Genomic DNA, 14,541 nt, shown 5'->3' on the forward strand with positions numbered 1-14,541 from the left:
ACTCAAAAACTATCCCCCAATACAAATTACATGAGAACTTATATAGAGTTTTTATAATCAACTCAATGGACATAAATTAAAACAAAACTTAATGAACACTAAATGTGGATTTATTTCATTACATAATTGAGTCGAAACTTGATATTCCCGCATCATTCTCCCCACCTTTGGAAAAACTCGACCTCGAGTTTTGTCCCAGGCTAAAGCCACCTGGATCGAAAGGAACATCAATCCGATTCTTTTCGGTTATTATCAAGGCCCGCCCAAGTAGTTCTACTTCACGGGTTATCTCATTTGACTCTGAACCTGTACCACCTGGGTCGAACGAAGCATAGGACCATTTATTGTTCACTATTGTCTTGACCCTCTCAATTAATATAGTTCCAACTAAATAACCATATAGTCGTAAACCATGGACCTCGTTGTATTTTTTTACAAAATACCCATCAAGTTTAACAACTTTTTCTTCATTTTGATCAATATGAGGGGCATCTTTTGACGACATAGCTTCTCCAACCTCCACAATCTGGCCATCAACCAAATTTTCAAATAGAACCTCGTACCAGATTTTTACAGCATGAGAATTTTGTATACCCTGGTTTTCATCATCCAAAATAATTTCCTCAAAACTATTTGTTGGAAAATTACCTTTTAAAAGTATACAAAAGTAAATTTGAGAAGCACCAAAATCTATTGTGTTTCTTAATGCCTTCGACTTCATTGCTTTGCTCATGAATTTTTTTTTGCAAGCCCCCCATGCTAACAGGTTGAGTTCCAAATGTAGCCGCTGGACCACCCGTTACCATAGTAGGACCATCACCCTTAACGCTATGACTTTTGAAACTTGATTCGTCATCACCGGCTCCCATGATCGTCGACTCTTTTTTGTGGTCATGTCTAATGGTGAGCACACTACTGGTACCACCCGAATCATCGTCGCATGCCCAAGAATACCATTGCTCATCCTCGTATTCATCAAAACATGGTAGAGTGTGGTACAAGCGATAATCCCTCTCACAAGCCATTTTGAGCCAGGAATTTAGCTCTGATACCAACTGATGTAGCGCGTGATACGGAAACGAAGATCGAACACGTTGATTCTAAGAATACCCGCGAAGATCTTCCCAACCCCCAAGATTCCTCCCAAAAGGCACGGAATTTGAAGTGAAAATTCAAACAATTATTTTATAAAACTCAAAAACTATCCCCCAATACAAATTACATGAGAACTTATATAGAGTTTTTATGATCAACTCAATGGACATAAATTAAAACAAAACTTAATGAACACTAAATGTGGATTTATTTCATTACATAATTGAGTCGACACTTGATATTCCCGCATCACATTGTTTGTGATACTTCCAGTGCTTTGCAGTCTCTTTTTTTTTATCATATTGTTATGCAGTCTTGTAAACCTTTCCAAGATTTACATCATCCATCTTAGGAATAAATCGACCATTCTTAACAGAATTCCATAAGTTGTAATAGAAACTACATTTCATTGGTTGCTTCTAGTCCCAGTACCAAGCTCATTGTCATAGTTGATGTTTGAACCCATGTTGTACATTTGTGCCATTTTAAAATGTATCAAAAGTTAACTATGTTGGACTCAGAAAGCTTTTTCGCTGACAGAAACTTTCGTTGAAATAACAATTGGCTGATCCAACCTTTCGTTTAACAATAAATTCGCTTATCTGAGTGTTCGTACGCTAACTAATTGAAGTTGGGTAATTGAGGGCAGACCGTTAACACCAATGCCCCAAGGCACATGGTTCAGGATGTCGTGAGTTTCCATTGTACTTTACAAAGAAAGTTTTTCTACCCTCACAGAGATCCATATGCCCAAGAGGTTGAACCATCTGCCAGGTAACCCAACCGATTCTTCATCCACATGGAGGCAGAAATGTAATAAAGATCATGTTCTCTATATAGCTTTGTCCATCCACCATATTACATCTACAACAGTAATTAGCGAACCCGTCTGGATGGGAGGGAAATGTTCTCTCTTATTCCATCCAATGCCCCATATGATCTATTTTCCACTTCATGCCCCTTTGGCCTTCTTCAAGTTCATTTCTTCAGCACCACAATTACCACCAACTCTATGCCCTATATCTATGGGTGCGTTTGGGAAATCATAGTCATTAACATTTAATTTGTATCCAAGTGTGACATTCGGGATCGCATCAAGTCCTATAAATATGCCCGCCATATTTTGTAAAGGATCTAAATATTATAAATGTCGTGGGATCATTCCCATAGTAAAATCGTGTATTTTGCTCATGACATACCCTACGTTAAGCTACATGTTAGAACATTTATTTATCTAAAATTTAAATGCAAAAGAAATGACAAAAACAACGTACCAAAAGCTCAAATCTTCCGGTTCATATGCTACAAATGTTGTGGAACATTTGTACTCTAGGTTAGGTTATTTGAATCATTGCAGTACAAGTGATCAACAGGCTAATGTGCTGACTAAGGCATTATCACGAGAACAAAGAATGTCGTTAGACATCAATGAGGAAGGTAATGAAGTTATTCAAACTCGTAAGATGGATTCCAGGCATGCGATCACAAACGACTAGGAAGCTTCTATACTGCAAGTGGTGCTCGATGGAGTTTTAGCTCCTTAATTTGAAAAAAAAAAACTTCTATCATCAAATTTGTTATTACATAAAGTTCGAATCCTGTGTTGACTTTCCAGCTATCTCGTTTAGTTGTTTGTTTTTGTATTTAAGCGTCTGTTATATTATGGTTTTGATCATGTGTTTATTAAGAAACATTAAAAGCTTCCAGCCATATCTGTCTATTCTATATTAAGACTTAAGAGTGTGTGTGAAATTGTTTGCTTAAGTTTTATTGATCACACGAAAGCCTTACATAGACAAAGCAACATACAACGGAAATAAAAACAAACCAAAAGAACCGGTTAACTACCATTGATGAATTTAAGAACTCCTCGATGAAGACCAGGAAGTTCATAGACTTATTAAAAGTTTTAAAACTTAACTTGGCCACCAAATGTCACTTGGGAGTTGCACCAATTGTCAAACCGGAACCTTTAAATTTGTCGTGAGTAATTCCATCAATTTGGTCTTTCATCTCCTTGGTTAAGTGAGATTTCCAATCTCCGACTTCACCTCTTCGGAAAAAAGCATGATTTGGTACAACATGCCCACTGCTAAACCTTTGAGCCCCAATCTTATTTATCTCCAGGCTCGTCAAATGCTCAAGACTACAAAACTCAACAATCTTTTTCACCATTCCATTATCCTCTTCTTGAACCGAAATTGGCATTCCCATGAACTCAGCTAACTTCTTTACATGAGCCTCCGGGTCCCTCTTAATCTCCTCATACTTGAAGAACAATATCTTGTCCGGAGATTCAAGGGCCGCCTTCCAAAAGCCTAACACATGATCCCAATACGGCCCATACTCCATAACACCGCCACAGAACATCTGAAACACTTGATCCAACGAAATTTGAGGGAGTTCTTTAGGTGTCATTTTATGTATGAATTTCCACGTTGAGATCAACACGTCTTTTGGATCCCTACACACGTAAACAAACTTGCATCCGGAAGAAGGATCTGTGATGGATGCAGGTAACACATTATGTGCAAAATGGCTAGCAAAAAGTCGAGGGAAAGAAAGGTCTTCCGTATCGCTAATGGGGTAGTCTGTGGATTGGAATAGGTCAACAATCGGAAAACATTCATGGGGTCCCTTACGGAGCAAAGGGTGGTCTGAAAAATCAAAGCGAGATCGATTGAGGATGGTAAACATGAGTGATCTCAGCCATGTGGTGCCACTTTTCATGAAAGATGATAAGAAGATATCTGTGGACCGATGCTTGAAGTGGGTTTGCATCAGCATTGCGGCTAACAGGACAGGGGGAGGCAGCCAACTGCCTTTGTAAAGATGCAGATGTGTCCCGAAAGATCCAACAGCTCTTGGAAGCTCCGTGAGGAGCTGGGCATACTGTTGCTTGATCTTTTCTTCTTCAATGTCACTTTGATCAGTTGACATGGTTTCTTCTACTTGGATGATCAATGTAGTGCAACCCATCCACCTATATATATATATATATATATATATATATATATATATATATATATATATATATATATATAACATAGATTCATGTTAACTTATAAGAAGTATATATTTTATCAGTCGCACAACGTGAACAATGTTGATTTCTGACAAATAAAATATTTTTCGTCAGTTTAAGGAGCCTTTTCTTTGTTAATTCAAAAAATATATGTGACAGTTGACACAAATCTACGAACGTACATAGATGATTAAGATGTGTGAGCTAAATATCTAATATATAAGTTTAATATTCCTCCACAGTTCAACACCTTTTTCGATATATATACCTAGATTTTGTAGGATAAATAATTGTTAATTATATGGACAGCTTGCTTATTCAGATACTATCGTCTTAAAAGCTTTTATTTGCTATTTAAACTATTAGTACCTAAGTATGTTACTTTGGCCAATAATTGTTAATTATATGGACAGGTTGCTTATTCAGATACCATGTCACCTCCAAACGTTACAAAATGAAAAGTTAATACCCTAGAATGTGATTTTAAACTATTAGTACCTAAGTATGTTACTTTGTGCAAACCATAGGGACTAACTATGTAATTAACTCTATTAATTATAATAACTCTAATATTAATTATAAAAAACTCATATTAATTAAATAACTCTAATATTAATTATAAAAAACTCATATTAATTATCATATCATATACTTGTTATTTTTATTTATTTAAAATGGAAAACTTGTTTCTGTATAAACGTTTTCTAAAACGATTAATCTATAATACTATATAAAGCATTTCATTGGGATAAGAATGTAATTTTACCACGTGTACTGATTTTGAAGCAGGATGTACAAAGGAGTATAAACCATTTGAGATGGGTAAATTAGTAAATTCCATTCGGATTTCTGGGTATATATTTTCGTAAGTTCTTTTTTTAAGGTTTTCACACTTTTTAATTTAATGAGAATAGTAATTGTTTACTGATTAGGTTTTGTTGATGTGATTCACATTTTCAAATTTACCAGTAAGTATATTGTTTATGCTTGTTTGCTTGGGGGATTGGGATTTTATCATGAAATTAAGGTGTTTAAGGTTGGGTTAATCAGCATACTAAGTTGTTTATTGATAGATAATGAGTGGTAACTTGGTAGCTGGTACTTATTTTGACTTGAACAAGTCATCGACCCATTTGATTCATCTATTAATTTGTTCACACCTATGTGTTGTTCTTCTCCTTTAATTTGGGGGTGATCTCGAACCAATGATTTAGGGTTCCACACACTTCACACCTGCTTCATTATGTGATAGGAATCAAATCGAACAAGAAGAATCGTAAGAGAGGAAAAGCTCAATTCATTATCCAGATGATGATTACAACTGACTCAACTATCTCATATACCGACTCAACATCCCTAACCAACTATTTACAAACAAGTCCCTGAACTATGACAACTCTACATACAATCCCTCTACTTATTTGAGCACATTTACTATTATACCCCTGACTATTTTTAACATGTAACAATACTCCCTTCTTTTAAAAATTCTTGTCCTCAAGAATTAACGTCAAACTCTGGAAATCTAGTCACAAACTCTGAAGCAACTACCCAAGTAGCATCATGTAGGGGTAAATCCTTCAACTGAACCAAGAATTTAACCACCGGTCTTTGCCCTTGTCTTGCCAGCTTTCTCTCTAAAATTGCAAAAGGCTGCAACCCTGTTGGTTCTGCATTAGGCAACTGTATTTGTTGTGCAGGTGGACCGTAGGCCTGCTTTAACAAAGAAACATGAAAGGTAGGGTGAATTTGGGAACCAGCTGGAAGATCCAATGTATAAGCAGCTGCACCAATCTTCTTTATTATTAAAAAAGGCCCATAGTACTTCTGAGACAGCTTAGAGTACTTATGTGTTCGTAATGAAGACTGCACATGTGGCTGCAGCTTTAAGTATACCCAGTCTCCCACCTTGAAACTTCTTTCACTTCTTTTCAAATCTGCAAATTGCTTCATACGATTTTTTGCTTTCTCCAATGCATGTTTAAGAGTTGTGATCATTGACTCTCTATTTGAAAACCAAACCTCCAAATCTTCAACTTGAGTATCATAAGGAATGTGTGGCAAGTGCATTGGAGCTTCAACACCATACAGAGCCTTAAAAGGAGACATACGGATGGCAGAATGCCATGTGGTATTATACCACCATTCAGCAAGCGAAAGCCATTTTGCCCATTAAGCTGGTTTAGTCATCACCATGCATCTAAGATAGGTCTCTAAACATCTGTTTAAGACCTCCGTTTTCCCGTCAGACTGCGGATGATAAGCAGTGGAAAGAGCTTGATCTATACCTTGCAATCTCAGAAATTCTTTCCAAAACAAACTCAAAAACAAGGGGTCTCTATCTGAAACAATAGTCTGAGGACAACCGTGTAGTTTGATTACTACTTGAGCCACATGTACTGCCGTGAAAGGATGCTTATGTGCCATGAAATGTCCATACTTCGTAAACCTATCAATTACCACCAAAATGACATCTTTACCCCCGGACTTAGGTAGGCCACTTATAAAATCCATAGAAACGTCTGTAAATATGGATTTAGGAATAGGTAATGGTTGTAGCAGTCCCGGAGTGGCTACTGTTTCATATTTAGCCTTCAAACATACATCACACTTCTTTATTAGAGACTTAATATCTTTAGAGGCTCCTCTCCAATAAAACATGTCTTTGAATCTTTGAATAGTTGGTTGGACACCTGAATGCCCCCTAAAGGTGAAGCATGACATAGTAACAAAATCTCTTTTCTTAGACTATCATCTTGCCCAATCCATAATTTCTTCTTTCTGGTTACAAACTGCCATTCCATTCCATATTCTGAATGGCTTCACCTTGTGACAATTTTTGAATCAATTGCTGGGCACTAATATCAGTCTCCCAATGAGCTTTAATCTTTTGAAGGAGTAAAGGATCATAAGAGGAAACTGCCAACTGAAAAAGTGTGACCCCATGAACTCTTGATAAAGCATCAGCAGCATTGTTCTCCACCCCTTTTTTATACACAATATCATAATCATAGCCCATTAACTTGCTTAGCCAAGTATGTTGTAATGGAGTGGTATTTTTTTGTTCTAGCAAGTGTTTCAAACTCTTCTGATCGGTCTTAATAGTAAAGTGCTTCGTAATGAGGTATTGATGCCAATGTTTAACAGCTAGCAGAATGGCTAAAAGTTCTTTTTCATAGACAGATAAAGTGCATTGTCTAGTAGACAGGGCTTTACTTACAAATGCAATGGGGTGTTTATCTTGCATAAGGACGGCTCCCAATCCTTTTGAGCTTGCATCTGTTTCAACTACAAATTCTTTTGACCAATCCGGTAGAGCTAAGACGGGTGCATTAATCAAATCTTCTTTTAATCTTTCAAAAGCCAGCTGAGCTTCGTGTGACCACTTAAAGGCATCTTTTTGTAGTAATTGAGTGAGTGGTTTAGCCATAGAACCATAAGAAGCAATGAACCTCCTATAGTAACCAGTAAGGCCCAAACAACCTCTTAACTGCTTAACATTTGTAGGGTTAGGCCAGCTCTTTATAGATTCTACTTTTGATGGGCCAGTGGCCACCCCTTCTTTAGAAATAACATGCCCCAAATACTCAATTTGGGACCCACCAAAACTGCATTTAGACTTTTTCGCAAAAAGCTGATTATCTCTGAATAATTGCAAAACTTCTCTAAGATCTTGCACATGCTGCTTCATAGACTTGCTATAGACTAACACATCATCAAAGAATATGAGCACAGATTTCCTTAATACTTTTTGGAACACAGCATTCATAAGACCTTGAAAGGTTGCTGGAGCATTTGTTAACCCAAAAGGAAGAACCGGAAATTCAAATAGACCTTGGTGGTTCTGAATGCAGTTTTATGGATATCATCTTCATGCATTCTAATTTGATGATATCCTGATCTTAGATCCAATTTTGAAAATACTTCTGCTCCTCCCAATTCTTCCAACAATTCCTCAATGAGAGGAATAGGAAATCTGTTTTTTATAGTCTGATCATTCAACCTTCTATAATCAACACAAAGTCTCCAAGTTCCATCTTTTTTTTACTAAAACTACTAGAGAAGCAAAAGAGCTGACACTATGCCTTATAACCCCCATATCTAACATCTCTTGCACCATCTTTTCTATTATATCCTTCTGGCCCACAGGATACCGATATGCTCTCTGATTAATGGTGACCTTCTCATCTATCAACTGGATTCTGTGGTTACAACTCCTGTCAGGAGGCAAAGTCTTTGGAGTTTGGAAAACATCCTTGAACTCTTGCAACAAGGCCTTCATTTCATCATTAGGTTGACAACCAACTACTGATGATTGATGTTAGAAGGACCCATTTTCTAGTTGCATGCTATATAGTTGCACCTGTACCATAGGGTTATCCTTCTCCAACATATTTGTTAACCTCTCCACTGAACACAAGGACACCTCATTGCTATTAGATCCCTTTAACATGATTACCTTTGAATCCACCTTAAATTGCATGGTTAATGCCTTGAAGTTCCAGACTATATCATCAAGGGATTGTAGCCATTGAACCCCAAGAACCATATCATAATTGTCTAGTGGTAGGAGTAAAACATCTGTTTTAAACCACACACCTTGCATAAGCCACTGAAAGTCTTGACATAACTGGCTGCAATCTAAATTCTTCCCATTTGCCACTCTTACTTTCATGGCTGGCACTCCTTTTGTAAAGCATTGCAGTTTGGATGCAAGCTTAGAATTAAGGAAATTATGAGTGGAGCCCGAGTCAATCAGAATCTGAATTTGCCTAGTACCAATAGTCCCCACAATTCTCATAGTTGAAAAAGAATTCACTCCCATTATTGCATGAATGGAAATTTGAGGATCTAAATTCATAGCTACTAATTCTCCAGAAGTGTCTTCATTTTCATCTTCCATATCATCATCTCCATGAATTTCTAACACATATAAGTGTGTGTTTGAACTTACAATTATGTGTTGGTGTATATTTTCCATCACACCAAAAACACTCATTTCTGGCCCTTTTTTCTTCAGCCACTTTTGCAGGTACCTTTTTAACATTTTTAAGCATCTTATTGGCAGGGGGTGTAGGTAACAGTGCTAATGTATTGACAGGGTTTCCCCCTACCTTGGTATTAGTACTATTAGTGTGATTGCTTGCATTAATAGAACTGACCTTCTTATTTTCTTTATCCCCAAATAGTATTGCATAGACTACACTCTGCTGCTTAGCCATAGTTATAGCATCTCTCATGGATCTTGGCCTAAAAATTTTGACTAAACAACGAATTTCCGGTTTTAACCCCCCCCCCCCCCACAAACAAACTAGCAGCATATTCATCTGTTAGTTTGACTCTATTAAGCAATGAGTCAAACTCTTTAGTATAATCTTGTAACGAACCTGTTTGATGGAGATTTTTCAACTTTTCCATAGGATCTTGTGAAAGTCTCTCAGAAAACCGATTTATAATGGATCTTGAGTACTAATCCCAAGTAATGTCTTCAATTTCTCGATCTTGACTATCAAAATAACCTTGATGCCAATCTAGGGCTGCACCTTCCAAATTGATAACTGCGTAATGCACTTTCGCAAATTCAGGAGTCTTGTCTACTGCAAAGTAATGGTTGCAGCGTATCACCCAACCTTCCACTTCATTACCATCGGATTTTGGAAAATCTACCTTCCCGGGCCGTATCAACCGATCTTGGTGACCCCCACTTCGATCATGGGTCATCTTATTGTTAATTTCTGTCATCTGAGTCACCAATGTTGTCATACTGATCTGTAACAACCGAATAGCCTCTGAATTCTTGTCTAAAATTGCTTGCTGAGACTCAATCAAGCTAGCATTACCCTGCGTTAACTTCTCTAACCTTTCCATTTCTTGTTGCCTGGTTGCCATCTATGATCATCAAAATTGATTGAAGAACTACCACGAAAATTGAAACTGGAACAATCAGTTTCAACGATTGAAATGAAATCGATGGAAAATTGCTCGAGCAATCAAAGCAATTCAAACGAAATTGAAGGAAAGAACGAATTAGGGTTTGCAATTCGAGCGTGTCCAAAGGATTGAACAGCTTTGATACCAATGATAGGAATCGAATCGAACAAGAAGAATCGTAAGAGAGGAAAAGCTCAATTCATTATCCAGATGATGATTACAACTGACTCAACTATCTCATATACCGACTCAACATCCCTAACCAACTATTTACAAACAAGTCCCTGAACTATGACAACTCTATATACAATCCCTCTACTTATTTGAGCACATTTACTATTATACCCCTGACTATTTTTAACATGTAACATTATGCGACTTTGTTCGTTAACTTTGCATAAAGTTATTGTTTTTTCGTACGTTTTGTTTGTAATTTGAGAAATGGTAAACAGTAGGGCACAACCCCCCACCCTACATGCTTTATTTCGTCTCGTAACTGTTTGATTGAATCTGCACGCTTCATCTTTCGCTTTTAGATTTGAGTTTTAATAGTATTTGCAACATTTAGGTGCGATGGAAAGGCTTTGGTACTAATTTTAATTTGCCCCTTTATATTGTTGTTTTTTGTTATGAAATTAAGGCTGTTTTAACAATTATTGTAGCAGAATTGCCAAAACAGAACACCACTGATGGAATAAGAGAGATTCTGCTGGGCAAAAGCCGCTGAATCTTGTTCGAACTGTAAGTTCTTAGTTTACCAGAAAATATTGTGAAGTTTTTTAGGTGGGTCATTTATTTTTGGGTTTTCAAATTCTAACTTGCAGATTTGTGGCTTGCCAAATGAGAAAGAATCTAAATATGGAGCGCTTGATAAATGAACAGCTTAGGAAATAGAATTCCCAGTGATAGGAGTAGCCAAGGCTCTTAATATCCTAAAACAATGGAAACCAACTATTCAAGTAGAAACTTATATCCTAATTCATCAACTAGCTATTTTCATTGCTTTAAATGGAAAATAACAAATCTATCAACCAATAGTATGTATGTCTTACGGGATTGCAGTTTTATAAAAAAACAGGTGGCGAAATGGATATTTGGAAAAGGTGAAGGAATGACAATGGGAACATGATGGCTTTCTCCAGTAACTATAAAGACCCAGGTCGTCTATTTGGGGTGTGCGTTGTTACTGTTGGTTATCAGGCCCAAAGATCAAACAATTAAACACTCACAAACACTCACAAACTCACTGCTTGAAATATTATCGAATGAATATGGGTACAAAAAAATATCTACTACTACACCCTATTTATAATAATAAAACAAAAATAAACACATGCTAAATTAAACCATATTCTCCAACTTTCTAGCAACCACCATGCAACGTTCATATGCATGAAACTCGGTCAAATCCTAGACCAAATCTTCAACTAGCCACGTACACACCTGTTGACCCGAATTGAACCCGTGACCCGCAATCCGTAAACGAAACCGATTAACCCAACAATCACCCCCTTAATCGGTTTGTTCATAGCCCTCGTTCACCGCAGCGCCGGATCGCTTACTCGAACCATCACTTGGACACTTCCAGTATCTTCTCGGTTCAACCCAAATCAAGTCCACCATACTTGCAACTCTTGCTACGAACCACACATGGCATACTTGCTACACAAACCTCGTAGGTCGCTCTAGTTTCGGTCTTCTCTTTCTTTTTAACGTGAACACTTTCGGTCTTCGGTTCACGACTCGGTCTAATGTGAACTCACGGTCTTTGTTCACAATTTCGGTCTTGCGGTCTAAGCTTTCTTCATTAAAAGCTTCTTTCGGTCTACGATCTTTCTCGGTCTATCTTGGTGCGAACCTTCGGTCACTGTCACACCCACGGTCTCGGTCTAGCTGCTAGCGGTCTTTTGCAGCTTGTCGGTCTTCTCGGTCTTACGCCAGAAATCAACATCCGGCCACGGTCTCTTTCTTCTTTCTCCCGTCGGAACAAGCTTCCCACCAGAATTCTCTTTCCGGCAGCGGTCACGATCTTTCTTTCCGGATGAAGAACTGGTTCGGTCTCCGTCGTTCGGTCTATCACGACATTGGTTCTTCTCCGGTAATGGTCTTCCTCACGCCTGCGATCTTCCTGGCGAGTTCTTCGGTCTTTCTTTCAAGCCACCGATCAATTATGGCTTTGTTCTACTCGCTGGCATCGGTCTGCGAACTATTTCTTTCGTCTCACCTTTCTTCGTTCTCTTTTCCCTTCAAATTGAATCACACAGATTCTTTGCTTATCTACATCGAAACCGTAAACAGTTCCTTCTTTGGATCCACACAGGATCATGTTCGGACACCGAACCCTCCTACGATCACACAGATCTTTCTCTTGCAACATCATTTTCTTTCACCATCGTTCCTTCTTTCTTACTTTCGGATCGGTGGCGGCTCTTTCTTTATCACGCCGATCACGACTTTCCTTCTTTCTTTACTTCCTTTCTCTATCGCTCTTCAGCCCTACAGCCTATGGCTGTGCGCACTTCTCGTTGCCGACTCTCAAAACGGCTTCTCTGGTCTTCACCCGCTCTGATACCAAATGTTGGTTATCAGGCCCAAAGATCAAACAATTAAACACTCACAAACACTCACAAACTCACTGCTTGAAATATTATCGAATGAATATGGGTACAAAAAAATATCTACTACTACACCCTATTTATAATAATAAAACAAAAATAAACACATGCTAAATTAAACCATATTCTCCAACTTTCTAGCAACCACCATGCAACGTTCATATGCATGAAACTCGGTCAAATCCTAGACCAAATCTTCAACTAGCCACGTACACACCTGTTGACCCGAATTGAACCCGTGACCCGCAATCCGTAAACGAAACCGATTAACCCAACAGTTACATGCATGTTTTAAAAAAATAAATGTTTTTTTTTGTTTTCGTATTGATGATGTTGACTTTATTTCCATGCTAATTCATCAACTAGCTATTTTCATGCAACATAACTATCTTAAGGTAAATTAGACTTTTTTCTAATAACTATTTCAACGACGGTCTGAAGTTGAAAATATTTCAGTGAAGGAAGTTAGATTAGATGAGCAAACAAAGTTGTTCACTCGCCAAAACCCACCAGAAAGAATGTCAACGGGTTGCGAGTGAGATATGTCTCCTAAACTTAAACATGATATTATCGACTCTAAACGAAGGCTCTTTCTAATTTTTGCCTATAAAGAAGCTCGTTTTGTGTATATTCATCCTCTTAAGTTCTGCAGTTATAATGTTGATCCACGGTTGAGACCTTGTGGAACTATAGTATACCCAAGTTGAGGGAAGGGCTCTTTTAAGGTCCCTCTACTCAGTTTATTATGCTCTAGATTATATCTTTTATATATCATGGTTATTCTTAGTTTGATGCAGTATTTATCATGTCACCATCAAAAGTTTGTAATGTTGAAGATTTCTCCCCAAAGAATGTGAGGGAGGTGGAATTTTAACTACTGTAAATTATAGAAAACTAAAAAAATGTATGATTAAATTATGTTAAGGAGTTTTTATGCCCTTTTGCTCATTGAGGAAAAATAGTTTTTTGTCTGCTTTAATGTCTTGAACCCAGTCCAAAGCTTATACCATTGTCCATACTTGGATCCAATTAGAGTGTGTACCAATGTATCATTTCATTGTATATTAACTTTGTGTATCATGTGGTTTTACAAATGAAACAAATTGGGGTAAAGAATAATGGAACGCCAGGGACGCAGAGTAGTCAAATTTTCATATTGTGTAACAAATTGAGGTAAAGAATAAGGGAAAGTCAGAGACGCAGCGTAGTCAAATTTCCACATTGTGTTGTCGACTCCGCCGCAACGCGCGGGTTACCCACTAGTATTGTATAATATGTTTGTTAAAAAAAACCTTATATACGCCCCATATAGGCCTATACGTAGCATATATGGGGCATGGGTCATATATGAGACCTATACGAGGGGTCCTATACGTTTTGTATAGGCCTATACGTCCCGTATAGGCTTATACGAGGCATATAGGAGCGGTCAAACCAGAACTGACATGAGTCAGACAATGAATTTGATGTAACACTATATGTAGGCCTATACGAGACATATACGAGACAATTGTCTTTACAAATAGACAGATAGAATGTGTGGATAGTTTTAGCCTTTACAAAATACCACTTGTATTGTCAAATGTCACATTTGCGGCATCCACCTATAGATATATTCATAATCAGATCCCGCTTTTTAAGGAGGTTGGCCAAGTTTAGCCCTACCAATTAAAAAAAGATATTTTTTGTTTACTTTGAGGGTTCTTGTTTTTTAATGGTATCGTGTACATTGAAACCTCATGATTGAATAATCAGTGTGTGCACTTGATAGCTCATGATTGAACAATTTATAGAATATGTTTTTTTTTTTTCTAAAGATAAATTTTATTAAAAAACACAAGCCAAAACCAGACCGCGCCACACACTACAACATAT

The 14,541-nt window shown here is 37.5% G+C and overlaps 1 protein-coding gene across 1 annotated transcript; it reads right to left on the reverse strand.

Moving 5' to 3' along the window:
* Window positions 1-3,030: 3,030 nt before the first annotated feature.
* On the reverse strand, window positions 3,031-4,035 carry LOC110892663 (cytosolic sulfotransferase 8). The gene has a single exon (XM_022139814.1). It carries the CDS (start codon window positions 4,033-4,035, stop codon window positions 3,031-3,033), a length of 1,005 nt encoding a protein of 334 aa, XP_021995506.1.
* Between the last annotated feature and the right edge of the window lie 10,506 nt (window positions 4,036-14,541).

Source organism: Helianthus annuus, chromosome 12 (genome assembly GCF_002127325.2).
Source record: "Helianthus annuus cultivar XRQ/B chromosome 12, HanXRQr2.0-SUNRISE, whole genome shotgun sequence".
NCBI classification, from domain to species: domain Eukaryota; kingdom Viridiplantae; phylum Streptophyta; class Magnoliopsida; order Asterales; family Asteraceae; genus Helianthus; species Helianthus annuus.

Bases quoted from the DNA above. Each gene is read 5' to 3' on its own strand.
- LOC110892663 (XM_022139814.1), bottom strand. From the start codon at position 4,035: ATGTCAACTGATCAAAGTGACATTGAAGAAGAAAAGATCAAGCAACAG.